This window comes from Nelumbo nucifera, chromosome 1 (genome assembly GCF_055504915.1).
Source record: "Nelumbo nucifera cultivar China Antique chromosome 1, China Antique-T2T, whole genome shotgun sequence".
NCBI classification, from domain to species: domain Eukaryota; kingdom Viridiplantae; phylum Streptophyta; class Magnoliopsida; order Proteales; family Nelumbonaceae; genus Nelumbo; species Nelumbo nucifera.
The window spans coordinates 195,823,875-195,851,479 of NC_142649.1; the positions used below are offsets into that span (position 1 = coordinate 195,823,875).

Consider the following 27,605-nt stretch of genomic DNA (forward strand, 5'->3'; position numbering starts at 1 on the left):
TTTGTTAAGGAGGTTCATTACCTGAGCTGAGTGACCAACCCCATGCTGGTGAAATAGGCTAGCGGAAAGTGGCGCATGTGCATCAACTATACCGACCTAAACAGAGCCTGCCCATATGACTACTTCCCCTACCCAGAATAGGTCGCCTGGTAGACATGACCTCGGGGCATGAGTTGTTGAGCTTCATGGACGCCTATTCTAGCTACAACCAAATTAGGATGGACTTAGCCAATCAGGACAAGACTACCTTTGTAACTAAGCTAGAGTTGTACTATTATAAAGTCATGCCCTTCGGTTTGAAAAACGCTGGAGCAACTTTCCAACGACTTGTAAATAAAATTTTCAAACCTTTGATTAGCAATAAAATTGAGTGTTATGTTGATGACATGGTCGTAAAGACCCAATTCTCAAGCTCTTTAATTGATGATTTGAATTTGGTTTTCCAAATTTTAAGGAAATTTAACATGAAACTTAATCCAAACAAGTGTATCTTCGGGGTCACGTCGAGCAAATTCCTCGGTTACATAGTGAACCGATGTGGCATTGAAGCCAACCCTAATAAGATTAAGGCCATTTTTTATATGAGACCACCCCAAAAAATAAAGGAGGTCCAAAGACTCGCAGGCTGGGTAGCTGCCTTGAGCCAGTTTATGTCTAAATCGGTAGGACGGTGCCTACCCTTCTTTAAAGCAATAAAAAACAACGAAGACTTTGCATGGACCGAAGAGTGCCAGCTCGCGTTTGATGAGCTGAAAAGATATCTATGTACCGCCCCGGTTTTGACCTAACCTAAGGAAGGAGACAAACTGAAGTTGTACCCCTCCGCGAGTGATGAGGTCGTCAGCTCGATACTAATTAGATAAGTAGACCAGGTCCAACGACCAATCTATTATGTAAGCAAAGTTTTGTAGGACACTGAAACCAGATATCCCAACATCGAGAAGCTAGCTTACGTGCTAGTAGTAGCAGCTCGGAAACTACATCCATACTTCTAAGCCCGCACCATTGTCGTCCTCAATAACAAATCCCTGAGGCACATTTTGCTTAAGCCCGATGTGTCAGGGAGGCTAACGAAGTGGTCCATCGTGCTAAGTGAATACAACATCTGGTTTGAGCCACGTTCAGCAATCAAAGCCCAAGTCTTGGTGGACTTCATAGCAAAATGTACGTTCAGTAGCTATGGTGCCGAGATGGCAAAACTGATTGAGCCCGCTAATGCGTCGGAGGCGTCAACCAACATGGCACCGGTCTCGGTTAGGGTAGGACCAACCTAGGACAAGGAGCCCAAGATCTTCCATGTAGACAACTCGTCTAACCAACGAGGAAGTGGTGCTGGACTGATACTATACGGCCAGAGTGAGGTGAAGCTGGAGTATGCTCTCTGGTTCGGATTCGAGGCATCGAACAATGAGGCAAAGTCTGAGGCACTAATTGTCGAGCTAAACCTAGCGAAGGAGAAGTGTGTAAAACACCTTGTCATGTGCAGCAACTCCCAACTGGTAGTAAACCAAGTCAGCGACGACTATGAAGCTCGCGATTCAACAATGGCAGCTTACCTAGCCAAGGTCAGAGAAATCCAACCAGCATTTCATTCATGCTTCATCAGGCAAATACTGAGGTCTGAGAACACTGAGGTCGATGCCCTGTCACGATTGGCAAGTACCATCGACAACACAAAGTGAACTGTATATATAGAAGACCTACCTCAGCCTAGCATTCTCGGGGGGCAGAAGAGGTCACTCCCGTGTTGCAAGCGGAACCAAGCTGGGTTAACCCGCTAATTGATTATCTACTCCAGGGGACCCTACCAGCAGAACACAGTGCAACTCGAAGGGAAAAATGTCAATTAGCTCGGTACGTCCTTGTCAACGGATGGTTGTATAGGAGGTCCTTCACGCTCCCCTACCTATGTTGCTTGCGACCTTCAGAAGCCAAACTAGTACTTCGTGACATCCATGAAGGACTATGCGGAGGACACTTAGGGGGTAGAGCGTCCACCCAAAAATCACTAAGGCAAGGCTACTACTGGCCTACCATGAAGGCAAATGCGCTCGAGCTCATCAAGAAATGTGACAAATGTCAAAGGCACGCCAACATCCTCCATCAACTTGTTGCCGATCTGAAGCACATGACCAGCCCGTGGCCCTTTGCGCAATGGGGGATTGACATCCTCAGTCCATTTTCGCCGGCAACAGGGCAGAGGAAATTCTTGGTCGTAGCAGTGAACCACTTCACAAAGTGGGTGGAAGCTGAGCCGTTGGTAAGCATTACAAATCGAAACATGCAGAACTTCTTCTAGAAGAACATTGTGTGCCATTTCGGATTACCCAAGGTGCTGACCTTGGACAACGGGAAGCAGTTCGAAGACATCAAGTCCTATAATTGGTGTGCCGAGATGGGGATTCAACAAAACTTCACTTCGGTGGCACACTCGCAAACAAACGGATAGGCCTAAGTGACGAACAAGGCTATTCTCCGTAGACTGAAAGCTCGCTTAGTGCGAGCTAAAGGGTTGTGGGTGGACAAGTTGCCCAGTGTCCTTTGGGCCTATAGGATGACAATCAAGACTACAACCGGTGAAACACCCTTCAACCTCACGTATGGAACGGAGGCTATGATTCCGGTGGAAATCAAAGTACCAACGTTGCGGCTCAAGGCATACGACTAAGAGGCAAACAACGATGAGTTTCGAACCAACTTGGATCTGATCGAAGAAGTACTCAACCTGGCCTATATCCGGACTGCAACTTACCAGCAGCGAGTAGCTCAGTACTACAATGCCTAAGTCAGAAAATGACAGTTTTGAGTTGGTGACCTAGTGCTCCACAAGGTAATGGTACTTGAAACCGGCGTGGGTAAGCTCGGATCGAATTGGGAGGGTCCATACCGGGTGAGACGAGTGTTCGAAGATGGCACATATGAGCTCGAGAACAAGGAAGGGAAACAAGTATCCCAGGCTTGGAACGTTGACAACTTGAGGAGATACTATCTATGAGCTCGTGACTCCAATATGACTAAAAAATTTTTCTAAGTCCACAAGACCACCGAGTTGGTCAAAAAGACATCGAACTGGAGAGAGGACTATAAGTCACTCCCAAAGCCCAAGGGCTATGGTGCCAAGATGGCAAAAGACCTCAGTACGACAAAAGTCTCAATCACCTCCTCGGCATGGGCAACCTAAGACCTAGTCGCTAAGGCATAGGCGTGTTAAGACCCAGTCGCCTCTTCGGCATAGGCAACCTAAGACCTAATCACTAAGGCATAGGCAACTGAGAACCCAGTTGCTTCAGTATGGGCAAATAAGTAGGTCGAGCGCAAATAGGTCGAGCATATACCCTACAATGTCTGTTCACTTCTCCATACATTGAGATCGGGTTATTTCTACTCAGAAGTTCAAGAGTAATTCATACTTAGAAAATTTTGCACAACAAGAATTTTCGAAACTATTACATTGTATTAACTAAAGGAAGTCTGAAGTATATACAAAAAAAAGAGAAGAGCTACATTTACTTAACCGAGCTCAGAGGCTCAGGACATCACATATATACAGGGAGTCCAAGAAAAGAGGCAAACAGAACATCAGTCGATGTAGGGCTCCTCGTCTCCATCAGTAACTATGGAAAGGAGGTCGATCTCCATACGGTCCTTGGTGATAGCATCTCTATCTCCCTCCTCCGTTGTCTCTTCTTCGAGGAGGTCGTCATCACTGCCTCCCCGACCATCTCCTCGATGACCCTGGATGTGGTGATAGCACCAAGGTCGAGCTTGGGGAACTCGCGCATTGTCAGCCACCTGGTGATCTTGAAGCCCTTGTGATAGGTCGTCGTGCCGATCTCGATCAATAACTTATGCTGCTCCTCCGAAGATTTTGTACTCCTTGACGGCCTGAACCTTAGCATCCTTGATCACGTTGCTGAAAATCTCCGTGCACTCCTTCACGAGCTCCTCGAGGTTCTCCTTTTCCCGCTAGAGGGCCTCCCTTTCCTCCTTGAACTTCTTCTTCTCTTCCCTCAATAGCACGATCAGCTCCTTTTGAGCTCGCGCAACCTTCTCCAGCTTATGAATCTCGCCATGAGCTAAGTCCAGTTCGCACTGAATGCTTCGGGACCTTTCTTCATCCTAGAGGGCCTGCTTCAGCTGCACTTTGGATTGGCAAGCAAGAGCATGAATCACGAAGTACCAATAAAGAAATAAAATCTAAGTACCAAGAAAGAATAATAAGGAGTACAGCCCAATGATCAAATACATACCACCATACAGTGAGTCGCCGTTCTGGACCTGAGATGAGCACCGGCAGATCGGCCCATTACACGACCTCCTCGGTGAAGACCGCATCATTACTCTTGAGGAGGCTGAACTTTGGAGTCAAAATGCTCCGAGCTGTCTGCGAAGAGTCATCTCTCAAAGGGGTGGCTGCCTGAGTGGGCTAAGGCTCAAACACCAGGGTCTCCTCGGGTAGGTGAGACGGAGAATCCCTAACTTGGTCTTCCTCGACCAAGTCAATGATGGGAGGATGTTTGGGGACAGCAACGTCAACATTGGATTTGGTGACAACTTCATGAGGACGGGCCTTCTAGGAGACCTTCCTCTTCTTCCCCCTCTTCATGCTTCCGAAGAGCTTGGTAGCAGGGATGTCAGCCATGGCTCCTGCAAAAAAGTAACAAACAAATCAATTACAAAATCAAGGCAAGCTGCGAAAAAGAAAACAAGTGTGTGCACCAAGACTACGACCCACCAGGAGGACTCAGCCCGGCTTGTATGAGCTTCTCTTCAAACACAAAGTTTTCAAACTTCAACCCGAGCTTTGCCCAAGATCAGACTTCTTCCTGTGTCTCTTTGTCAAACCTAATGCCGGGGTCCTAAATGGCAGGTCTCTAGTGGGTTGGCCACCCTGCAGCATTACGAACTACGAAATAGCACCTCTTCCATGCCGGGACTTTGTTGGGAAGATTGTGCAAAATTTTGTAACCCGAACGAGGAGACATGTAATAACTTAGAACACAGGCGGAGTTCCTTTTAATGTAGCAGGTCGAAGAAAAGATGTTGAGGGTCAAAGGCCAGTTATAGTTGTTAAAAAGGGAGATGGTACCTACAATGTTATGGATTGAGTTGATCTATGGCGATGTCAAAAAATTTGACAACCTCAATTATGAAAGGCTGAAGTGGGAATTGCAACCCAGCTATGAACTACTACTTGAACACCACGATCTCATCGTGACCGTGATTCCAAGGAAAACTACCTAAGGGAATGTTGTACACAAGGGTATCGAGCAGCTTGTACCGAGCTAACAGAGACAAGAGCCTATCAGCCGTCATCATGGAAGGACTGAAGTTGTTGGTCCCCAAGCTCGATGCGAAGTGGAGGCCCCCTTGTCTGAAGCCTCGTGCTCCTGCCGAGGTGATTCCGCCTTAGGCGGGTTGGAGTCCAAACCCCACACTGAGGCATTCACATCGGCAGGGTGCCCACCTCGGCCCTAGTGACCTCTTCACTCCCATCAAAAAGACTACCTAAGGTAACGCTAGACATACCGAACTAGAGGAACAAGACAAAAGGAAATTGAAATGAAGAGAGATGAACTCACCAACAAGACCGAAGGAAGCAAAAAGACCACAGATGCAAAAGGCAACTAACACCAACCTGGAAGACTGAAGCGCGACCTCATCAAACTCGAGCACGCAATATGTAGCGAGAAAAATGGGCCCCTTTGGCCCTTATTTATATCCACCATTACCGGGACTCAATAGTTAAGATCTACACAATCTGACGGCTCCCGTAAAAACTGTTTGCATGCCTTCCGAGATCGAAATCGGTTGAGTGCGCGATTTGACGTCCACGGAGTTTATAAATGGCATGGCGTTTGCACGTACCCAGTACGCGATTTGGGGTATTCTCTGGTCGAGCCAAATGGGTCATGAAGGTCCGACCAAAGAGCCGCCATCCGAACTGCCTGGAAGTCGCCCCAAATCCACTTGGGTTGGCCATGAACTGCCCGCACCGGATCAGGACCCCTAGCATGGGGAGTGGGGGGCTATTGATGAGGGGTGATTTGGTCTAACCTGGTATGTAAGGGACACGTGGATGCAGCTTGCCAGCCAAATGAAAAATCAGCACATAGTGCCACGTTAGCAGATCGGGGGACCTTGGGTGCTCGGCCTCTTAGGACCCAGAGCACCTTGGTACCCACTTACACCGAGGTGCCATGTAGCTGAACCTAGGAGCTCGAAAATCATCTCCTAACTTCTCGGGATAATTAACTGTAAAAATATAAATAGAACGTTGATAATTAACTAATAGGGTAAAATACAAAAACCTCCCCTAAAGTTTCTGATATTCATAAAAACCTCCCCTATATTTTTAAAGAATTCGACAAAAAATTCCCTTCCATCAATGACCAAGCCGAAAAACATTGAATCGATTAATCATTTTTTCTAAATACCTATTTTACCCCTATGTGCATGTTATCCCCTTTTCCTCTCTCGTCGATCTCTTTCTTCTTTAACTAGCCATACCTTCAAAACTCCATTTATAGTCCTCCCCTTTCAACATCCAGATTCCTATAGTGTTTCATCCCTTTATAGAGGCAAATGCTGAGGACTCGGGCGTTGGGGCAAAGGAGTATGTGCATGGGCATATACAACAAAGAAATGGTCGGAAAATCCTAACAATGCAAGGTTTGGAGATGGAATTCAATTACTTCAAAATACTAAAGGATCTAAAGAATAAATTTTGCTGCAATGGTACTATTGTCTAGGACCCAAAGCTAGGCCAAGTTATTCACCTTTAAGGTGATCAATAGAACAATGTGTTGGCATTCTTCGTTCAGGCCAGAATTGTGAAGAAGGAACATATCAAGATTCATGGTTTTTGAGCAGCAACAAACTAGTCCCTACGTTATCATACTTTACACATGTTTGCAGAGAACTCCATTGTACAAAGAGGAGGGATGCAACATTGATTTCACCAATCCAAACCCATTATTTATCTGTCTTTACTTCTCCTCCCTCACCACAATCCCTACACAGCATTGAACCGCCCCCACACAGCCTGAATCTCCATTGCAAATATAACACCACCATCGGAACCACGATGGTCGCCATTCCCAACCAAGTGTCGTCTAAAGAAGAAGACAGGCTGTCAAGTTTGCACTCAGATCGATGATGACGACCATTGGTCAGATTCAAACGTCAAATGGAGAGAGAGAGAAAGAGAGGTCATGTTATGTTATGAGTTATGATCATTCTTCAATCTTCATTGTGGTTTGTAGGACAGCTAATGGTCAACCTGCAACCTCCGCTTTTCTAGTACAATAGTGTATGGTCCCTCAAATCTCAATCAAAGATTCATCATATTCCATGTTCTATTCAGTTGGAATACGACTGGATTAATTTCATGCTCTCGTGGTTAAAAGAGAGAGCTAGATTAATTTCATGCATTGGAATACAACACCGAACCGACCCCATAGAGATGTGGTTCTTGTGGCAGTTCAGTGTATTGTGTAGGGATGATGAAGAGGGAGGAGAAGAAAAGAGAACTGAATAATGGGATTGGATTGCTGAAATCAATGTTGTGTTCCTATTCTTTAGACGGAATTCATGGGTAAAGAGGTCAACGAAAGAGGAAAGAGTATAAAATGTCAGCAAGGGTATTATTTCAATAAAAATAGATGCAAACTAATTTGTAAAATGATCAAATAGATTTTTGGAAAAAATAAATCTTTGGTTTAATATTTTCCGTCTTGGGCATTATGGGAAGGGAGGTTTTTATTGACTTCTTTAAAAATCTAGGGGAGGATTTTGCTAAAGTAAAATTATAGGGGAAATGGATGAGCGTCCATCGTCCAACACCCTAATTTTATATTTCCAATCCTATCCCCTCTTAAAATACCTGAACTATATATATACCCTTTATCATGTTTTATATATATTTGTATCTGTACCATTTATAAAAATGGTACTTTCCATTTATACCCTTTATCATGTTTTTTAATTTAAATCTTGATTTTCACTTTTCGCTTTTACCCTTTATTATTTTTTTATTTTCCAATTTTATTTAATTAACAATTAACACTTGTAATTGGATAATCTCTGTATCACATCATTTTCATTTATAAAAATGAGGATGGTGACAAAGTTTCATCAAAAAGCCTAATTTTCATGTTCCATTTTTACCCTTTGTCATGTTTTTTATTTTAAAGCTTGATTTTCACTTTCCATTTTTACCCTTTGTTATGTTTTTTATTTTTTCCATTTTATTTAATTAACGGTTAACACTTGTAATTGGATAAAACAAATAAAATAACAATAAGACTACTATGGAACCTATTCCTCACCTTATCTGATCTTCTCCCGAAGTACCTACTTAACGAACCTCTTCATTGATTATAACCAACACATGTCAAGTATCAGATGGTTTGCCCAAACCACAAATTTGAATTGAAGGGAATAATATATTTTTTCAACCTCTCTCTTTTCATCAGGGAACAATCAGATGATTAAATGAAGCTTTTTATTTTTTGTTTTCTCCCTATTTTTTTTTCAATTGTCTCTATTAACATAATAAGTTGTATTGGATCAGGAAATGCTCTTAGGTTCATTATATTGCTTCATTTTACGTGTTTTTTCTCGATGATCATCAGGTCAATTCAATAATCTAACACTTACCAACATAATATCGTAGGGATTGTACTTGGTAAGGCCATAGGGATTTGGAATGCATTTTGTAGGGAGGAGATCCGAATACTTCAAATCTGAATATAAATGAATCAGGATTAACTTATATCCTAATGCTAGCCATTAGATATGCAAATAATGGCCCCACCATTGACGAGCAAAACGGCAAGAGGCAAAATGTCAAATGTCATCATTCACACATGAAGCAAAGACATAAATGCTAAAGCCCCAATTCTCTCCATCAAACTCTTATCTGTATATTGTAGATTTTATCCACTCCCCCTACTTTATAGTAGGAAGGAGGAAGCAAAATTGGCATCTCTCTTATCCTATGCACCTTTCTCCTCAAAATGAAGAAAACAATATAAATTACTGAAAAAATAAAGAAATACGTAAAAAAAATACAAAAATATAGAAAAACATAAAAATTTATATACCATACTAAAAAATGAGAATGTTGTCTGTACATTTATAAAAATGAGGATGGTGATAATGTTTTGTGAAAATACCTGATTTTCACTTTCCATTTTTACCCTTTTTAGTTTTCTAATTTTATTTAATTAACGATTAACATTTGTAATTGGATAAAGCAAATAAAATAATACTAGTTTTTTATTTTTCCAATTTTATTTAATTAATGGTTCACACTTGTAACAAAATAAATAATAATAATAAAACCGCAATTAAACCTACTCCTCTCTCCTCTTAGGCCTTATCTGATCTTCTCCCGAATAGAGCTACAATCGGATCGGATTCTGATTGGATGTAGCAAAATCCGCATCTGATCCATATATTAAGAACCTACATTCAAATTTGATCGGAAATTCGATTGGATTTAAAGACTTGGATTCGAATTCGAATCCTAACAAACTCATATCAGATTTAGATTTAATCCGACTCAACTTTAAATTCTCTAAAATACTAGTAAAATTAAAAATTTATTTATTTTTCAACTTTTATATATAATAAATTAATATAAAGATAACATACTAAATTTATTATATATAAATTCATATATAATATAATATTTAAAATATATTTTAATATAGTTATATAGAATTTTTGTATTAAAATTAATAAATATTATAATATAATCATATTCAAATTTTAATCAAATCATATTGGGTCAAATCAAAATCCGATCTGATTATTAATTGGATGTAGATTGTAACATCCGAATTTGATCTAATTATATAAATACGTAATCTAAATCCAAGATAATCAGATTGGATGTCGAATTGGGCCTTGGATTTTCGGGTATCATTGACAAGTCTACTCCCGTCAAGCCTACCCGACAAACATCTTCATTGATTAGAGCCAACATGTGTCCAAGTATCAAATGGATTTTCGGGTATCATTGACAAGTCTACTCCCGTCAAGCCTACCCACAACTTTCTATTTTTTCCCTTATATATATTGTCACTACAAAATAATTATGAAAAACATAAAATAAAGAAAACAATATAAATTGCAAAAAACAAAGAAATACATTGAAAATTTACAAAAAATGTAGAAAACCATAGAAACTTATATATCATACTGAAAATGAGAATGGTGCAATTGGTTTGGTCAAAATACTCTAATTTTACTTTCCAACTTTACCCTTAACTTTCTAATTTTCCCATTATATATATGTTATTGCAAAATAATTATGTAAAAACACATAAAATGAAGAAAATAATATAATTTATAAAAAAGCAATGAAATACATAGAAATTTATAAAAAATAGAAAATCACAAAAATTGAAGAAAATAACATAAATTACAAATCTATACCCAATATATGAAAGCATAGTCAAATATCACCTTCAATATCAAATACCCCGTGCATCACATGGGCCATTCCACTAGTATACTAAAAAGTGAGAATGCTGTAATTGGTTTGGTCAAAACACCCTAATTTTACTTTCCAACTTTACCCTCAACTTTACCCTAATTTCCTAATTTTTCATAATTATTTTAATTATGAAAAACGTAAAATGAAGAAAGCAATATAAATTACAAAAAACAAAAAAAATGTAGAAAATCATAAAAACTTATATCTCATACTGAAAAATGAGAATGGTGCAATTGGTTTGGTCAAAACACTCTAATTTTACTTTGCAACTTTACCCTCAACTTTATATTCTTCCTATATATATATATTGCAAATAATATAAATTATAAAAAATGAAGAAATACATAGAAAATTTACAAAAAATAGAAAACCATAAAAATTGAAGAAAATAACATAAATTATAAATCTATACCCGATATATAACATAGTCAAACATCACCATCAATAACATAAAATAGAAAATGAAATTATTAATTAATTATATTGAAAAATAAAAGATAAATTAGTGTAATTTTGTTAGTAAACTACCAAATAAAAAAATATATCTAATAACAATTTAAAAAAAAAATCAATAAATCCCCATAGTTACACAAATGTAATAAATTTTTCAAAAAAAATCATAAAACTATATTTTCGTAAAATAACATTTTTGAAATTAAAAGATATAAAGTATTTGAACGTTGATTTAAAATGCATTAAATAATTATTGAACATTATTAGAATATTTTGGAAATTTTTGGAAAATTTATTACATTTGATAGATTTTGGAAAACCATTGAAAAATTATGTAATTTTCTTTGCAAATTATTGAAAATTATTAAAGATAAATGACTATGGGAAGTGGGAAACTATAATTTGAACAAATAATTACACAAATTATTAAGATAAATTAGTATAATATTAGAAAAAGAAAATTATTGGTTAGTTTATATTACAAATCATAAGATAAATTAGTATAAGTCTGTAAGTAAACCATTTAAAAAGAAAATAAACTATTTAATAAAAATTTAAATAAATTTTCAAAATTACACAAGTACAATAAATTTTCCAAAATTTTCATAAAACTACATTTTTGAATATTAAATACAATTTAGTGTACTTTTAGAGAATTACCATGTGTGGTTGATACTCAATATATCATTTTGATCATTTTCTATCATCAAATTGAATCTTAGGTTGACGGGGACAGTGTTTTCAAAACTGGATCAAACCAAATGGTTAAACCAAAAAAATTGGGAACCGGACACCGTTTCACCTCAAAACCGCTTTTTCTCCAAAAACTGTTTATTTGGTTAGCGAAACCGCTGACCTAGGCGGTCGAACCGTTAACCCAAACAACAATTTTTGGCCTTTTTTGTTTTTCTATTTTTTTATTTTTTTTATCAGAGCATGTCATCCGTTCGGACTGAACAATTAGACTATTTGACCCCATAACGGTTTCCTATCTGGTCCAATTTTAAAAACCTCGGACGTGGAGTGGGTGCCTTGCCTTGAGCTTGGCTTGGTGTGCAGCATGGCCTGGCTCGAGGCCCGACCCATGGCACGACTTGGGCCCGTGTAGGCTCAAGTCGTGGACTGTGCCAAACCAACCCCCCAAATTATCCTAGAGGAGGGAGGCAAGGCCCGGGATGCCTCGTGGGCCAGTGCGGGTTGTGTCATGCCGACCCAACATGACACAATTTACACCTCTACTTGAACCCACCCATAACTAGGGACGGAGCAGGGAAATTCGAGGATTCTTCATCCTTTATGAGGAGTGGGGTGCCTTACCCCTAAACTCGCCCGACATTGAGGAGTTGTTACCGTGCCCTGAACCCGTATGATATTGGGGACGGGGCGAGGATGAGATAGAGTGTCTTGACTATGGGGCAAGAAAAGGGATGGGTGCCTTGCCCTGAACCCACCCTGTTCTCATTCCTATATAATTGTTAATTATTAGTGGAATTTGTAAAAATATTAGCTTTTATAATTATTTTATTTATTTAAAATTAATCAGAATTTCATTTAAAAATAATAAAAAAATAAAAATTATTAAAATTACTATAAATTATTAATAAAACTAAATTTATTAAAAAATATTTTTCATAATTCAATTAACAATAATTATTTTTTATAAATCAACATTAAATAAAAAATAAAATTATTAAATCTTTCAGATTTTCCCGTACAGCACACGGTCGTTTTAATTAAAACGTTTTTCACTTTAAATAATTTTACTTTTTTCTGAAATTCACCATTTATCGTTATAAATATGTATTTGTACAATTTTACTTTTATTATTTGGTTGGACATTACTTTAAATGTTTTTTAACTTAAGAGTTCTACCTGATAACATCGATAAAAATTGAAGAGGGAGAAAGAGTTGTGAGCTACTTTCTCCTCCTTTCTCCTCCACAGCTTCTGCTCTGCTAATTTATCTTTTCGTCGCGTGGGTGTGTCTGTCTCTTTCCCAAAACCCGTGGTTGAAGAAGAGTAGACAAACAGTGAATCAGTTGTTGATGGATGTTAAAAATAACATCGTCCTCGTGGTCGACTCAAATCGAACTCAAACGGTCGACCCCTTCCTCCTGCACTCTTATTCCTATCATGGCGCTTCTCCATTTCCCGCGCCTTCTCTCCTTTCCTTCCTCTTTCCATTCGATGCCCACCAGGAGTGTGCGGTGCCGTATCTTTTCGGTGGCTGCAACGCCAGAAGGTGATACCAGAAGAGGAGCCAATAAGAAGAATGACAACGATGTCGCCCTTGTTTGGTTCAAGCACGATCTCCGCTGCGACGATCATCCAGGCCTCGTTGCTGCCTCTCGTCATCACACTGTCGTTCCTCTCTACATCTTCGACCACCGAATCCTCTCCCGTAATTCCCCCTTCCCCTCCTTAGACGACAAAGAAGCTTCTTTGTTTTTTTATTTATTTTTGAATGCAATAGGAAGAGATTAGAATCCGTTGGCATTGATATTCTTTTGTTCAGGTTTAAATGATGAAATGCTAGGAGTGGTTCTCCTTGCCTTGGAAGATTTAAGAAAATCGCTCAAGGATCAGGGCTCTAATCTTATGATCAGGTTCGGCATTGCAGAAAATGTCATAGGACAGCTCGTGAATGAGGTCTCTCTCTCTCTCTCTCAGCAGAATATTTTTATTATTAACACATTAGTTAGCTAATTATAATATTTAAACGCCTATGCTGAGGGAACTTCCAATGCATTCCATCAATTCATCACCTAGGATTGATACAGGTAAAAGCTTCCAACGTATTTGTGGAGGAGGAGGTGGAATATGACCTTCGCCGAGTGATCAATGTCGTTAAAGATTCAGTATCGTCCATGTCCTTTACATGGGGGAGCCCTCAATTTGTGATTTGGCAGACTCCGTTTTATGATATTGAGGTGGCAAACTGTGTATTTTGTTTCATTTGATGATCAGTTAGCTGAATTTATCCTAGAAATTCATTGGATTTCTTACATACCCATGTTGGTTTAGAACTTGAAGGAGCTTCCTTTGTCAAACCGCGACTTTAGAAAACTTCGGTTGCCTGTCACTGCTCCGGTTGTGTCCCCATCATTAACTGGAATAAATATGGAATTGGACTGGGGTATGCTCTAGCTGCTTTCCTTTTTCCTTCAAATTTACATTCTCAGTCTTCAATTTCTTTTTTCCCTTTAGTTCTCATATGGTATGTAGCCATTTTCTTTTGCTCTCTAATTGCTATTGAAAAGCTTATATAGTATGGTAGAATAATGCTTCAGGTACCTTACCTACATTTCATGAAGTGAAGGCTTTTATCAATGGCAATCCATGCAAATTGGATGAGAGTTGGACTTCAGTTAAAGATATTTCAGCTAAAGATATTTTAAAGAGAGGGAAAACCAATCAATCTAAAATGTTAAATGATCCGAATGGAAGCTTGAGAAACCCATATCCAAGTGGAAACAATCAAAACAATTTGAATTCTTGGAGCACCCGAAGAACAGAAAATTCTGTATTTATCTCAAGAAATTCAAATCTAATAGGAGGTGGGACAAACTCCGTATTGAATGCATTGGCTGCATATTTGAGGTATTTGGAGGGAACAAGCAGAGATGATTGGCAGGAGTAAGTGATTACTGATCTTTGTAATATATCTTTTCATGCCCAAATTTCTTCTTACTTACCCAGCTAGAACTTGCAAGTGAGGATGATGTTTTTTATATCATACTTGTAGATTTATATAAACTTATTGAGAAAGGTTCTTTTTCTTGGGTTAAATATTCTCCCTTTCAATTGAAAGCATAAGTTGTTCTTGATTTTACACCAGATGTCTACAGTTAATTGCTTAGATCATGATGATAGTAATGGGCTACTTTGCTGATAGATTAGATTGCCTGCAACTTGTTCAAGTGGGAAAATGTCTCCTGTAACCGTAGCACCTATAAACATCATATCATATACTCCACAAATGTTAAACATAACCTTGGTCACAGTTTCTTCTCCTTTTCTCTTTTATTTCCTTTTTTGTCCCTATAGTATTAATTCTAGTATATGCAAATAAAATGTCATACTTCCTGTTTTATTTGAAAAGGGTAGATTACATCCTTCTTACATGTATTTTTCCTATTCTGTGTTTGCCAAGCTATGTTACCCAGATACAGCTTGGACACATTTGTACATGTTGTCATATTATGGAATTTACACCGAATTTTGAAATGTCCAACATGATATGGAACCCTGGTAAAGGTATCCAGGTATCATAGTTGCCAAGTATACATGGTTAGAGATGTTCAGTTTGCTACTTTGGTTCTTGGTCTCTAAGGGAGAAAGCTGCAGTGTCATCTGTCATCCATGATACTTTGTTTCTTGTGCTGGCAATCAGCAAAGACAGAGGGCTTCAGATACTGCTTTTACCCCTTGTCTGTGTTACAGTGTTAGTACAGAACCAGAGAGTAAAAAAAGGTCCTCCAACATTCTTAGTTCAATGGGAGTGCTATCACCTGTGCACTGTGAATTTTTTTGCATTTTATTGCAAAGATTAGGGCTAAGTGAAACATGACGATTTTAGGTAGATCATAAATATAACTGTCATGCAGTCAAAATTGTATTGTTTGTCATCACCTCATAAATACTCCTTTTGGCTCGATTCCACGACAGGGTGCACGACAAATTACGTAATGCTGAAAGTAGGAGTGGAGCTTCATTTGTTGCTCTCTTTGGGCCTGCCATTTGTCTTGGCATCCTATCAAGAAGGAGAATATATCATGAAACCATCAAGTATGAAAAAGAACGTAATGCAGGATTTCTATCTCCTTTTGGATACTCAGCAGCCACAATTGCCACAGCAGTTGAAACTGTCTGCTCAATGGAGGTAAAATGAACATTACTGAGGTGGCTGATCTGTACTAATGGTGCTGAATTCATTGTTCTGCTCTGATTGGTGTGACTCTCTTTGTTACTAACAGGGTATTTACCATTTCATTTACAGCTCTGACATCTATTTGCCATGCTAAACGTTTAACACTTTTGCTAATTGCTATGGCAGTGGTATTGGATTTTGGCTTTGAAAAGCCAACTAAACAGTGAGGCAAGATATTCTATCAGGATATGGAGATGGAATGGCCATCTGATTCAGGTATTTAATGAATATTTGTTCCAGGAAGTTGCCAATGTCTATTCATTTTTGAAGTTCATGTTTTTCATGTCAGAAATAGCTTGTTGAGAATCTTTTTGTGATCCTTCAAAGCACTGAGACCTCGTTTGGTTCGTGGGAATAGGGGTCTGGAATCGGAATCGGAATGGGCCATTCCATTTCCAACTGTTTGGTTGAGTGGAGTTGGAATCCCATTCCCATTCCTGCTGGGATGGCATTCTCCCATTTGAGGGAATGGCCATTCCCTGCCCCTCCCTTGGAGATCCCATTCCTGCTGATTCCAATTCCCATTCCTGTTCTTGTCTGAACCATACAATTCTGATTCCGATTCCGATTCTGGATGTGAACCAAACGGACCGTCAATATTGAACACACACTAGAAAGTACAATGTACAGACACTGGAAAAAACAATATATATATATATGTGTGTGTGTGTGTGTGTGTGATTGCTTCACAAAGCTGCAATGCATATCTCATAAATTTCTGAGTTTGTAGTTTATCAACGAGATTTTAAATATTTCCATAAATGTTAGTACTTTAACAAGCTCTTCCTTGTTCAGTACACAGTTGTTGGTCAGCAGGGTCCTTCTGTTCTTCTTGTACATGGTTTTGGTGCTTTTTTGGAGCATTACCGTGACAATATGCATGACATAGCTCACAGTGGAAATCGAGTTTGGGCAATTACACTTTTAGGGTTTGGCAAATCAGAAAAACCAAACCTTGTGTACACGGAACTCATGTGGGCAGAACTGCTAAGAGATTTCATTGTAAATGTTGTGGGTGAACCAGCTCACCTTATTGGTAACTCAATTGGTGGTATGATTCAACTCCTTAGTTCTTTATCATTTGCAAATCCAATTATAAGTTAATTTCCCTTTGTCTGTTCTCCATCAAAGTTCCCAAGGTTTAAAATTTCGCAATATATCTGGCTGTATCGAGCAATACACATTGTTTCAGTGAGGGCCCAATACACGGAACATGTAGAAATGGCCAGTTTCATATTTTTTCGTTCATATCTGGCCGATACGGGCTCGTATCGAGTTTGTATCGGCCGATAGGTACAAGCTTAATACAATGCTTGTATTGGCTGCTAGAATTTGAATTTTAATACTTTTCAAAGTCAAATTTTGTGTCTTTTCCTCTCTCTCTCTCTCTCAGTTAAATCACTCTTAATCAAGTCTTACAAATCACTTTTAATTAAATATTACATTTAGGACAATTGACATACCATTAAAGGCAACATTCAATTTCGAATTTGAATTAAATGTGACATTTAAGGCAATATTATATTCAAATTCAAATTTGGCGTGCCACTAAAATAGCCCATTAAAAACCACAAATAGGAGGCCAATATGATTTGAACCCTAGTCATTAACTTATAATGAGCATAAGTCAACCACTGCACCATTAGTATAGCTTTTTTATGTTTAAATAAATTATTTATAGTCATATAAAATTCATTTATTGTTATTAATATAATTTTTTAGGATCCATTTGAATTTTCTAGCATATCTTAGGTCCTGTTTGGTTTGCAGGAATAGGGGTCTGGAATTGGAATCAGAATGGGTTATTCCATTTCCAACTGTTTGGTTGGGCAGAATCAGAATCCCATTCCCATTCCTGGTGGAACGGCATTCCCCCATTTGAGGGAATGGCCATTCCCTCCCCTTCCATTGGGAATGAAATCCCATTCCAGCTGATTTCAATTCCCATTCCGATTCCTGTCTGAACCAAACAGACTCCCAAAGGATTTTGATTCCAATTCCAATTCCAATTCCGACTGTGACCCTAAATTTTTTGTCCATATCCATCTGTGTACAAAGCATTTCTTGATACGCCTCTTAAAATTGCATTTCGAATACACCTTGTGTTTCCGATACTATGAACCTTAAGGTTCCCATTGATGGCTTGTGGTTTAAATAATTGATATTCTGTTGCCAGGCTATTTTGTTTCTATTGTTGCTGCTCTTTGGCCTGCTTTGGTGAGGTCTACTGTCCTCATTAATTCAGCTGGTTCAGTCATCCCAGGCTATTCTTCTATCCCAGTCATGGAAGTAAGACTTATTCATTTTTGGATAGACCAGTATCTTAGTCTAACTTCTTCTAGAGTTACTATATTATGCAATGAGTATTGTGTTTTAAACTAGATCAGTACTGATACTTTGTTGCTTGATTTACATTTTCTATATTCTTTATGTATATAGCCTGCTCTGATGCCACATGAATTACATCTTAATAGCATTCAAATCTACACTGTCATCATATAGAACAGATTTATTTATGGTAGTTAATGGAAAATGTTGAGTTCATTTTGTTGAAATCTTGGAATTGCTTCATTCTGATTTTTGTTAACAATCACAGACTCCATTTTAGATGGTGACTTGCAATGCAAAATATGAAGAAAAACCATAATGAAATCATTTCACTTCAGATCAATAAAATAAATCATTTCATTTTATGTGGTACCCAAACATGTGGAATCTGAATAAGGTTATTTATGGGTTTTTCAAAATGTAGGTCATCAAAGTGTTAATGCAGGGTAAATTTATGAAGTGGAATGATGAAAAAACACAAACAAAAGTGGTTCAGTTTTCAATGTTCAAAGATGTTCCATCTAGGATGAAAATACACAAGACTATAATGTATTTACGTTTTGCCACTTCTCTCCATAGGCGCAAAGACAACATGCAGTCATATTTGTCAAGGCAATGTCTAGGCAGGCACCTAGGTGATACCTAGGCAACAAGGTGCCCTTGGAGGCTTGCCTCACCTAATCACAAAGCAGTTTTGAGCATTGTGTTATAAAATACTTTTAAATTTTATTTTTTTGAGATTATAATTATAAAATAGACTTCATTTTGTGTGTGTATATATTAATTCCTTTCTTATTTGTTAGGGTTTAATCAACACAAACATTGCTACATGTTGTATTTAACCCTCAAAGACTTCAAAACCTGAATCAATAAGTAAGGAAGAACTTAAAAATTTTATCTAGTCAACATTGCTAAATGGTGTATCTTCTTTTCTATGTATCTTCTTCTTTCCTATAATAAAATAGGGGTTTAGCCGAATTTTCTTTTCTTTCTTCTTTTTCTTATGAATATGCTGATTTTCTATACTTTAACATGAAGCTTATACTTTTCTTGTGAAAATTATGGATAATTATTAAGGAAATATGGTTATAGAACCTAGGGAACTACCATAGGATATATGTTTTTTACTTGAAAAAATCCATCACCTAGGCAACAAGGCGCTCCCCTGTCGCCTTGAAAACTATGCATGCAATACTGCAGGGGATAAAAAGTTAATCAAGTTCATGACTTTGTGAAAAGAGTCCTAGATAAAAATATCTGTTGAAGTCTTTAGTTCCTTTTTTTTTTTTTCTTTTTGAGGTCCTTAAATCCAAGGCTCAAAAATTGTCATATATGGATACCTGACCCTAGTGATCAGGGACATCTCAGGTATATTGTTGGAAACCAATGAAATAATAGAAGACACTAAGATTGTATAGGAAGATTTAGGAAAGTATTAGAAGTTGCAGTGAAACCTCAGATATTATTAGAAGTGGCATATTTTGCCCACCCAAGAGTCAAAAAATATAAAAATTAGACATTGCCATTGATTGATGCAGGACGAGGTAGCGGTCCTAGAAATTTCAGTTCTGGTGGGCTTTATGGGGTAACCAAGGGGCTATATGGGATTAAGAATAAAGAATAGGAATGGAGAAACAAATAGAAAACTTGCTGTCCACCCAAAAGATGAGTAAGAAATCAGAAAGGAGAAAAACTCTTGCTATCATAGTAAGCAGCAAAAAGACAGATCACTTAGAAGAAGAAATAGATGAGAGGGAAAAAAGTTCCTCGCAACAACCAGAATTTACCAAACCAAACTTAATTTCATCAAATCAACTCTTTTATTGCAATTACAATGGCTCTATTTATAGACTCAGCATATGGACTGATGTCTGTATAAGGATTCCAATTAGGGCACTTAAATAAGGACTCTAACTCCTAAAAAACTCTAATAACACCTTGCTAATCCTACTAAAACCAACTTAATATAAAGACACTATAAGTTACTGAAAATAGGAAATCATGAATTTACTTAAAATAGTAATTATGGGAATTACTATAGTGCCTTGTTCTTTTACACTGTACAAAGGGGGATGAGGGGAACTTGACCAACTTCCCTGCATTCCTTTCAAAGGAACTTTAGGACTCACTCTCACTGAAAGCGCATTTAATTTTTGGGCTACTTTCTTGGGTAAGTGTTGCCATTATCCTAAGTGGGTAAATCACTTTCCCATAGAGGGGGAAAGTTGGCCAAACTGTTGTAGGACTAAAAACATTTTTTTTTTGAGAGAGAGAAAGTAAAGTATAGTTTCACACAATAGTTAGAGCTCTTTTGAAAAATTGTCACACTTATCTGGCTAGCATTTTGTGACAAAGGTAAAACTTCTTTGGTTAAACACATTTACCTGGGTAAATATGTTTTCAGAAAAAGAATGGGGCCTAAGTATTAAATCTGAAAGATACCACAAATAGTAATTTAGACATAACGGTAAATTTCTAGAAAACTTAAAACCATATTCTTAAGACACTTGTATTGTTTTTTTTTTTTGGATTGATACTTAAGACACTTATAATTGGAAAATAAATTTTTAAAACTCAAACCATAGCAATATCCTATCACTTAAAAATTCTGAAATTGGTGTAGGAATGGAAAAAACCAATTTGCTTCTTCGTGTATTCTTTCCTTGTTTCAGTATCTGTACCAGCCATACTTCCAAAGAATTAGAAAATAAGGATTTAAAAAAACTAAAACAACAGACTGAGCAAGCCCATTATACAATTTCATAATAAGAAAATAAGAGATTTTGTGAATATCTTTTACAGTAATTCATTCAATCACCAGGTCAACCATAATTTTTTAGCCTCAGAGAAGAGCTAAGAGCTGTGTTCTGAAGAAACTAACTTTTACAGTGCTTGTGCAACCCGATCACAACCTTGCCCCATTTTATCTTCAACATTGTGTCTGTAGAGAGACTGGGCCGAATGGGCCCTAGTATCCATTCTTTTATTTTTTGTAGTGTGTTACTTATTTGTTTGTTAATGGGCCTGTTACTTCTTTTTATAAGCTTACTTTAAGTTCTTGCTTATCTGGCTACCTACCTAAGGGCATACTTGTAATTAACTTAGTGAATGAAGTTAACAAAAGGATTAGAGAGGAAAGAGAGAAGATTATCAAACTCTTCTTCTTCTTCCTCTTCTTTTCTCCATCTTCTTCCTTTGTACTGCTGTCTTCTACCTTTCTTCCACTTTTCTCTATAATTTTAATCAAGTTTATATCAGTTTTAGAGGACTGATTTACTTCTGTGTCTAAAACAACTTAATTAATGGGATAACCAATTCTGTCTCAACTCTGATCTCTTGAGACAGAAGATCCCAAAACATATTACCAGTCTCTTATGGTGAATATACCTCTAAACTATCAACTGCCAACATCCAATGAGCTACCTAGATGGTAAAAGATTGCCTCCAGATTTTTTTTTGCCAATATTTTTTGTGGATTACATGTTTACAACCAAAGGTTAGGGATATTTTAGGAATGATCCCCCTTTTTGAACTTTCTGGCTTCACCATGGTTTCATGTCAACACCCCCAACAGGCCAACACAGTCAATACCCCCCTTTTAGATATGCTTCTGTCAATATTGTTTCTCCAGCTGGAAGTTGATGTTTCACAATGTTCAGGAAAGGCGTACTTCAGAGGCTGCATGGCTAGGAAGCCAACTATTATTATTGTATTTGAGATGGAGAGTTGGAGACATTTTGAAGAACTGCTATCCAACAGTAAGTGTTTCTCTGACATTACCACCAACTTGATGTTCTACTTCTAGATGCTTCATAAGGTTGGTCTCTTTCATACATTTTGAGTTACAGAACACAGAGCGAGCGGATGATTTTCTTATTGAGGAATTGACCAGGGCAGTATCCTCATTAGTAGCTGCAATTCTACATTTTTCATCATGTCTGCCCATCCTTCTACACCTGAGTGCGCAGCTGCATATTATGATGGTGGAGATTAGGCAGATCATCAGTGATTTACCTTATTTAACAAAAAAAGTCACTACTGAGTGTCTTGTCTTGGCTATTTAGGATCTTAGGATGGGTGGACTTGACCAACCTGACCTCCAGTTTACTAGTTAACAGAAGTAAACGTGTCCTTGGAAAAAAGATATTGGCGTCTCACCAGGCAGCATGCCTTTTATTTTATTTTTTAGGATATAGCTAACACTGTATGCATACCAGTGTTTTAAAAGCAAGAAATGCAACTACAACGCATGGAGTTCCTAGAACCCTAGATGAAAGTTGCAAGGCAAGGCGTGTGCTTGAACAAATTGAGGTGCTGTTTTTGAGAAAATCTTAATGGTTTATATTAATATCTTAGTAACATGAAGATTATAGCCTTATAATCAAGTCCTACACAGGCTAAATTACTTAAACTCTGAACATCACAGGTACAAGTGTACAACCTATAATATGGTAAATTACCTATTCAACATTAAACCTATAGAGATGCAGTAGTTTCTAGCTGAACTTAATTTATTTCTTCTCTTCCTTCTTTGGTTCCTTCTCCTTTCCACCACTGTTTTCGTAGCTACAAGGAAAAGGACAACTGTTGATGTCTGAAGTATGACCTTCCTTGTACTCTCTTCACTATGCACCAGAGAATAAGCTTGAGACAAAATAACATTCTCTTGTGTAAGAATCCTCTGCTTGACAATGTCATATTCATAGTTTAGTCCAGTAATAAATTCAAAAGCCCGGTTCCTTTCAACTAACTTCCTGTAAGTAGCAGCATCATTTTGTCTTTATCATTCTATAGTTTCCAAGTCATCAATCTCATGCCAAAGTGACTTAAGGGTAGACAAATAAACTGACACTGGCTTCTCCCTTTGCTTAAGATTGGTCACTTTACTTCTTGATTCATAGGCTCCAACATTAAGAGGTTGGGAGTATATATTTTTTTCACATTATTCCAAACCTCTTTAGCTGTCTTCATCCATAGGTAGTAGTGGTTAATATGGAGCTGCTTAGAGTTGCAAAACCAAGTTGTTACCATGTAGTTCTCTTGAACCCACCTGCTGTAGTCTCACCAGTTAGATATCCTATCTTACCTCTTCCTCCAATTGTCATCATAGCTGATTGGACCCACTGTAAGCAGTTCACCCCATCAAGCTTAACTGCTGTAATTTGAAAGTTACTGCTGTCTGTTATGCTTCATCCCCTAGAATACTTTCCCCGGTAATCTTGGATCAATTTCCAGGAGAATCCTAATCTTCGCAAAATGGGTTCAAGAATAAAATCTCATTACTTGGAGCAATCAGCCATCCCAATTCACTACTACTTGACAGAACTGAGCCCTAAAAGAAGCCAAGTAATTCAGACCACCTCTTCACAGGTTGGAACACCCTTCTAGCAGCAGCAAGACTTCCCTTATAATTCAAAAACAAAAGAAACTGACCAGAATAATCTCTGCAAACATAGATTTCAGATCACCTTTCTTGAAAAGGAAAAAAAACTAGAACCACCTCTTGGAAAAAAGTGAAAAGTGCAGTTGCTCTCTCCAATGATCTACAAATATATTCTGCTTGCAAGTTGGAACTGGTCTCTAAGGTACAAGAAAACACTGCCAGGTAGCGCTAGGTGCCACATCAAATCAGTAGTTTAACCCCTAAATCACAAACCGGTTGATTTCTCTGATTCCTCCTGGTTTTCTGGCAGTCTCCAAGTTTCCAGTCTTGGGCAGCAACTAAAACACCACAAAAACATCCGAAAATCAGGCCTTCAATCAATGATTATTCCAGCCCTTAACCTAGAAAAGTACTGCATCTCTACAAAATCCAAGGTTGATTCACCAAAAAATAAAAGACCAGGTGAAGTGCACTTGGGTTCAAGTGGGGCACACCCCACAAAATGAGCCTCACCCATAAGCTTAGGTACACCTTTTTAACACTAATACACACATCCATTGGTTGTGCAGCTGAGCAACTGAGAGCCTAGTTTCTTACTTAGCAGAAGTATTCCCGGTGGGGCCCACAGTCACCTTCCTATTCATTAAATGTATCTCTACCTTCCTGATAATGCATTGTCCTTTTTTTTTTTCTGGTAAAGGGTTATGCATTTCCTTAACAAACATCAAAAGTCATATGATCCCGGTGCGCTATCAGTCTTGGAAAGTGTATTCAACTTCAACCTCTCAATTCCTCTTAATTATCTCATAGAATCCTTTGGAGGAAAGGTCTTGATTGTACAGGTAAAACTAACATGAAGAAGTGAACTTAACCAGTCTCTATGAAAATCACTTGCTGATAATTTTTTTTTTCTGTTTCATTCTTCACAAACAGGGAATGAAAGACCCTCTCTCCAAGTCTGACTTGAAACTTTCAATGCTTAGGGAGCATTGCGGTGGAGTTGCGATCAGAGAATTAGAGGCAGGTAGGATGGCACTTTCACCTTTCAGTATGTATTTTCCTTTCATCTTTCTCTTACGTTTTTTTTGTTTGTTGTGTCTGTGTTGTTATCTCACATCTGTTGTCCGTCATTGTTTCTCGGTTGTTATTGATATTTCAGGCCATTGTCCGCATGATGAGTGTCCGGAGGAAGTAAATCCCATCATAAGCAAATGGATAAAAACCATAGAAAGCAACCTCTGCCTTTGCCCCTGTTGATGCTCTCTCTCTCTCTCTCATTTTTTCCTTCGTGGTAATTGCAATACCACTCAAGGGTGTAAAAAGAATTTACTTGTTAATATGAGTTCTACTCGTATTACGTTATACATTTGCACGAGCATATATTCTTGCTAGCTTGTATGACAAGCGTGGAAATCAGCATGGCAAGAACCAAGCACATTAATTATCAAGCAAAAAAAAATGTTATTTTACAAATTACAGTAAGGAAAAAGGGGAGTCTAACTATAGTACCAAAAAGGTATGGTGCGTAAAAGAACCGATAATCAATCAACCGGTATCATGTCATCCAAGAAATTGTTTTACTCTTGGGGCTTAGTTTCTGAGTCTAAAATATAAATATGTACAGTGCTTCCAAACTGAGCCTATAATTAATTTTATAGTAACTGATCATCGGAGTTTATCAGATGGTGTGGAATAGAGAGCCGGAGGATGTGCCTGAAGTTCAGATCCCAAGTACACCTGATGTCGACCATGCACGACATCATGAGGATTTAAGGTCTAGGTTGAGGACGGAGTTGGATTTGTGCTCAGAACTTGAAAAGTGATAGGACAGCTTTTAAACCTAGAGGAAGTCCATTGGCAGAACATTTGGCATCATGCAAAATCTTCTGCTCTCAATTAATTACCAACAGACTCCATAGGCTTGATTTTTCTTTGAAGGAGTTAAAGATGAGAGCCCATTGTTTGATTCAGACAAGAATGGGAATGAGAATTGAAATCATCTGGAATAGGACTTCATTCCCAGGGGAGGGGGAGTGAATGGCCATTCCTTCAAATGGGGATGCCATGCCCATGCCACCAGGAATGGGAATGGAATTCTGACTCCGTCCAACCAAACGGTTAGAATCAGAATAGCCCAATGGCCCATTCCAATTCCAATTGTAGACCCCTATTCCAGTGAACTAAATGGGCCCTAAAGTCTTCAGATGACAAGGGTGGTGGTTATTACTCTCCAGCCCCTACTTATATCCCTTCCCCCCAATGGTCTAAACCTCCACCAAAGTTAACGTGGAAGGTGCTTGGGCCTTGTCTAATAATTGGGGTGAACACGCTGCTAGGGTTCAAAGTGTGTACCTGGAGGAGTCTGAAACGTTAGCTATTCTGGAAGGATTGCTGTTTACAAATAATCCTCGTTTCTATCGAGAGACGAGAGTGATGTTAAGTCGGCTGTTGAGGTGCTATCTTATGACCCGAAGCCTCCATGGAGTATCAGTAACATCATACTGATTACTGATCACGTATGCTGGACTTATTGAGGTCAGTGATTCTAAATGAGAAGTAATTTCTTTGGCTGGTGAAATAGAATTAGCCCCAAGGCTTAAAAAAATATGAGTAACCACGAAAATACAAGTCTAGAATATTACTTCTCATAAGTCAAAATCGTGATGCCCGTTTCAAGGATAATATGTGAAATACATCATCAAACCCAAAAATGGGAAGAAATTGCCTTATTCTCATGACAAAAGTCTCAGTACCATTATAATCGGTAATTCAGTTGCATTCAGGGAAGCAAATATTCATAGTTTCTACCCAATTTAAGGTCCACTAATCAACCCAGTGGTGAGCTCACCTGCTGCCTAACTCTGCGAGCACAATCAGCAAAAGTTTTCACCACATCAGCACATTTTAGTGGATCCTTGGTATTCTCCTTGTAACACTCCAAGCAAGCATCTTTCTCTGCTAGACAAGGCATGGGCTTCTGATAGGGAAGCTTGAATTCCTTGTCACGCAGCTCCTTGGCTCTCTGTGTTACTTCCTGCACCATGTTCTCCTCCTGCTTCTGCAACCTCTCCAACACACTCTGACTCTCTTGGAGTATGGATCGAATTGCATCTAACTCTGCATTGGCAACAGTTGGTGGTGGAGTTACTGGCAAGAAGATAGGGGGCTGGAGTGGCCATCCTGGAGTAGCAGTGCCCTTGTGCTTATCAAAACCATCAGAAATTTGTTTCTCATGTGCCCTATTCTGTGACTGCTGAGGGGCATGTGTCTTTGGTTTAGGTTTCTTTGTTTTCTTCTTTGACTTCCCTCCATCCTCAGAAAGCCGACTGACTAGGTTGGAGCTTATTTGAATTGTAAATGATTCACCCATAAATGATAAGAACTTTAAACTGCGAAAACAGATATTCCATTTATGCTGTCAACATCCCTATTGAACTCTTCTACTAGACTTCAGTTCTCCTAATATTGAGGCTTAGTAGAACGTCAATTATGTTATTTCAGAGGACCTACATGAAATAAAGAATTTTGGAATGCTGCAATTTCTAAAGAAGTATTAGTGTATAACAACACGATACAAGTCCAGTTGATAGCTGTAGAAGAGAAGCTGCCAAGTCAAAGTTATTGGGCCTATGTTCTATGAAAAGCATGGTAATCAGAGAACCACATAACAATGCAATAACTTGTCTGGGGGGTTGAGCTTTTCATGCTGTGGCATTTGGCTTTCCAAGGTTGGAGCCATCCAGAAAACCTACAAAAATAAATCTGTAGAGACAAATTTGGTCATTGTGTACAGCGAAGTAGCTGTATAGTAACAAGTTGAAGTAGGACTGTAGGAGCATCTGAAATTATATTATCAGATGATTATTCCCCAAATGCTACATTTAGCAAATATTAGTAAGGAAGTTAGAATCAAAATAAGGCTGCACTGTGGAACATTGCAACTACTCCAAGTACATTTTTCAGGTTTCCTAGATTAACCTCCTTACCTTCTCAAGTCATGGGAT

At 38.3% G+C, this 27,605-nt stretch overlaps 2 protein-coding genes and 1 pseudogene across 5 annotated transcripts; 2 read left to right on the forward strand and 1 right to left on the reverse strand.

Annotated features, from left to right (window-relative positions):
* Positions 1–2,035: 2,035 nt before the first annotated feature.
* On the forward strand, positions 2,036–6,869 carry LOC104602402 (protein translation factor SUI1 homolog pseudogene; annotated as a pseudogene).
* Positions 6,870–12,841: 5,972 nt separating this feature from the next.
* LOC104602261 (DNA photolyase) lies at positions 12,842–24,999 on the forward strand. Of its 4 annotated transcripts, XM_010265879.3 has the most exons (14): positions 12,843–13,361; positions 13,476–13,609; positions 13,741–13,890; positions 13,985–14,096; positions 14,251–14,596; positions 15,629–15,842; positions 16,017–16,106; positions 16,686–16,941; positions 18,067–18,179; positions 21,878–21,976; positions 22,067–22,114; positions 24,333–24,443; positions 24,535–24,625; positions 24,761–24,999. In XM_010265879.3, the coding sequence occupies exons 1-14, from the start codon at positions 13,010–13,012 to the stop codon at positions 24,856–24,858; spliced, it is 2,214 nt and encodes a 737-aa protein (XP_010264181.1). In that variant the 5' UTR covers positions 12,843–13,009; the 3' UTR covers positions 24,859–24,999. The 4 variants fall into 4 exon arrangements, 3 of the variants coding, with proteins under 3 accessions (XP_088751868.1, XP_010264183.1, XP_010264181.1); XR_016080865.1 differs by lacking the exon at positions 22,067–22,114 and having other exon boundaries at positions 24,302–24,443; XM_088895742.1 differs by lacking the exons at positions 22,067–22,114; positions 24,333–24,443 and having other exon boundaries at positions 12,842–13,361.
* Positions 25,000–26,428: 1,429 nt separating this feature from the next.
* Positions 26,429–26,971, reverse strand: LOC148804323 (uncharacterized). Its single transcript, XM_088900567.1, has one exon. It carries the CDS (start codon positions 26,969–26,971, stop codon positions 26,429–26,431), a length of 543 nt encoding a protein of 180 aa, XP_088756693.1.
* Positions 26,972–27,605: the final 634 nt, after the last annotated feature.

Bases quoted from the DNA above. Each gene is read 5' to 3' on its own strand.
- LOC104602261 (XM_010265879.3), top strand. From the start codon at position 13,010: ATGTTAAAAATAACATCGTCCTCGTGGTCGACTCAAATCGAACTCAAA. The intron at 18,180-21,877 runs GTAAGACTTATT...CACAATGTTCAG, and splicing joins CTTCTATCCCAGTCATGGAA to GAAAGGCGTACTTCAGAGGC. The intron at 21,977-22,066 runs GTAAGTGTTTCT...TTTGAGTTACAG, and splicing joins TGAAGAACTGCTATCCAACA to AACACAGAGCGAGCGGATGA.
- LOC148804323 (XM_088900567.1), bottom strand. From the start codon at position 26,971: ATGGGTGAATCATTTACAATTCAAATAAGCTCCAACCTAGTCAGTCGG.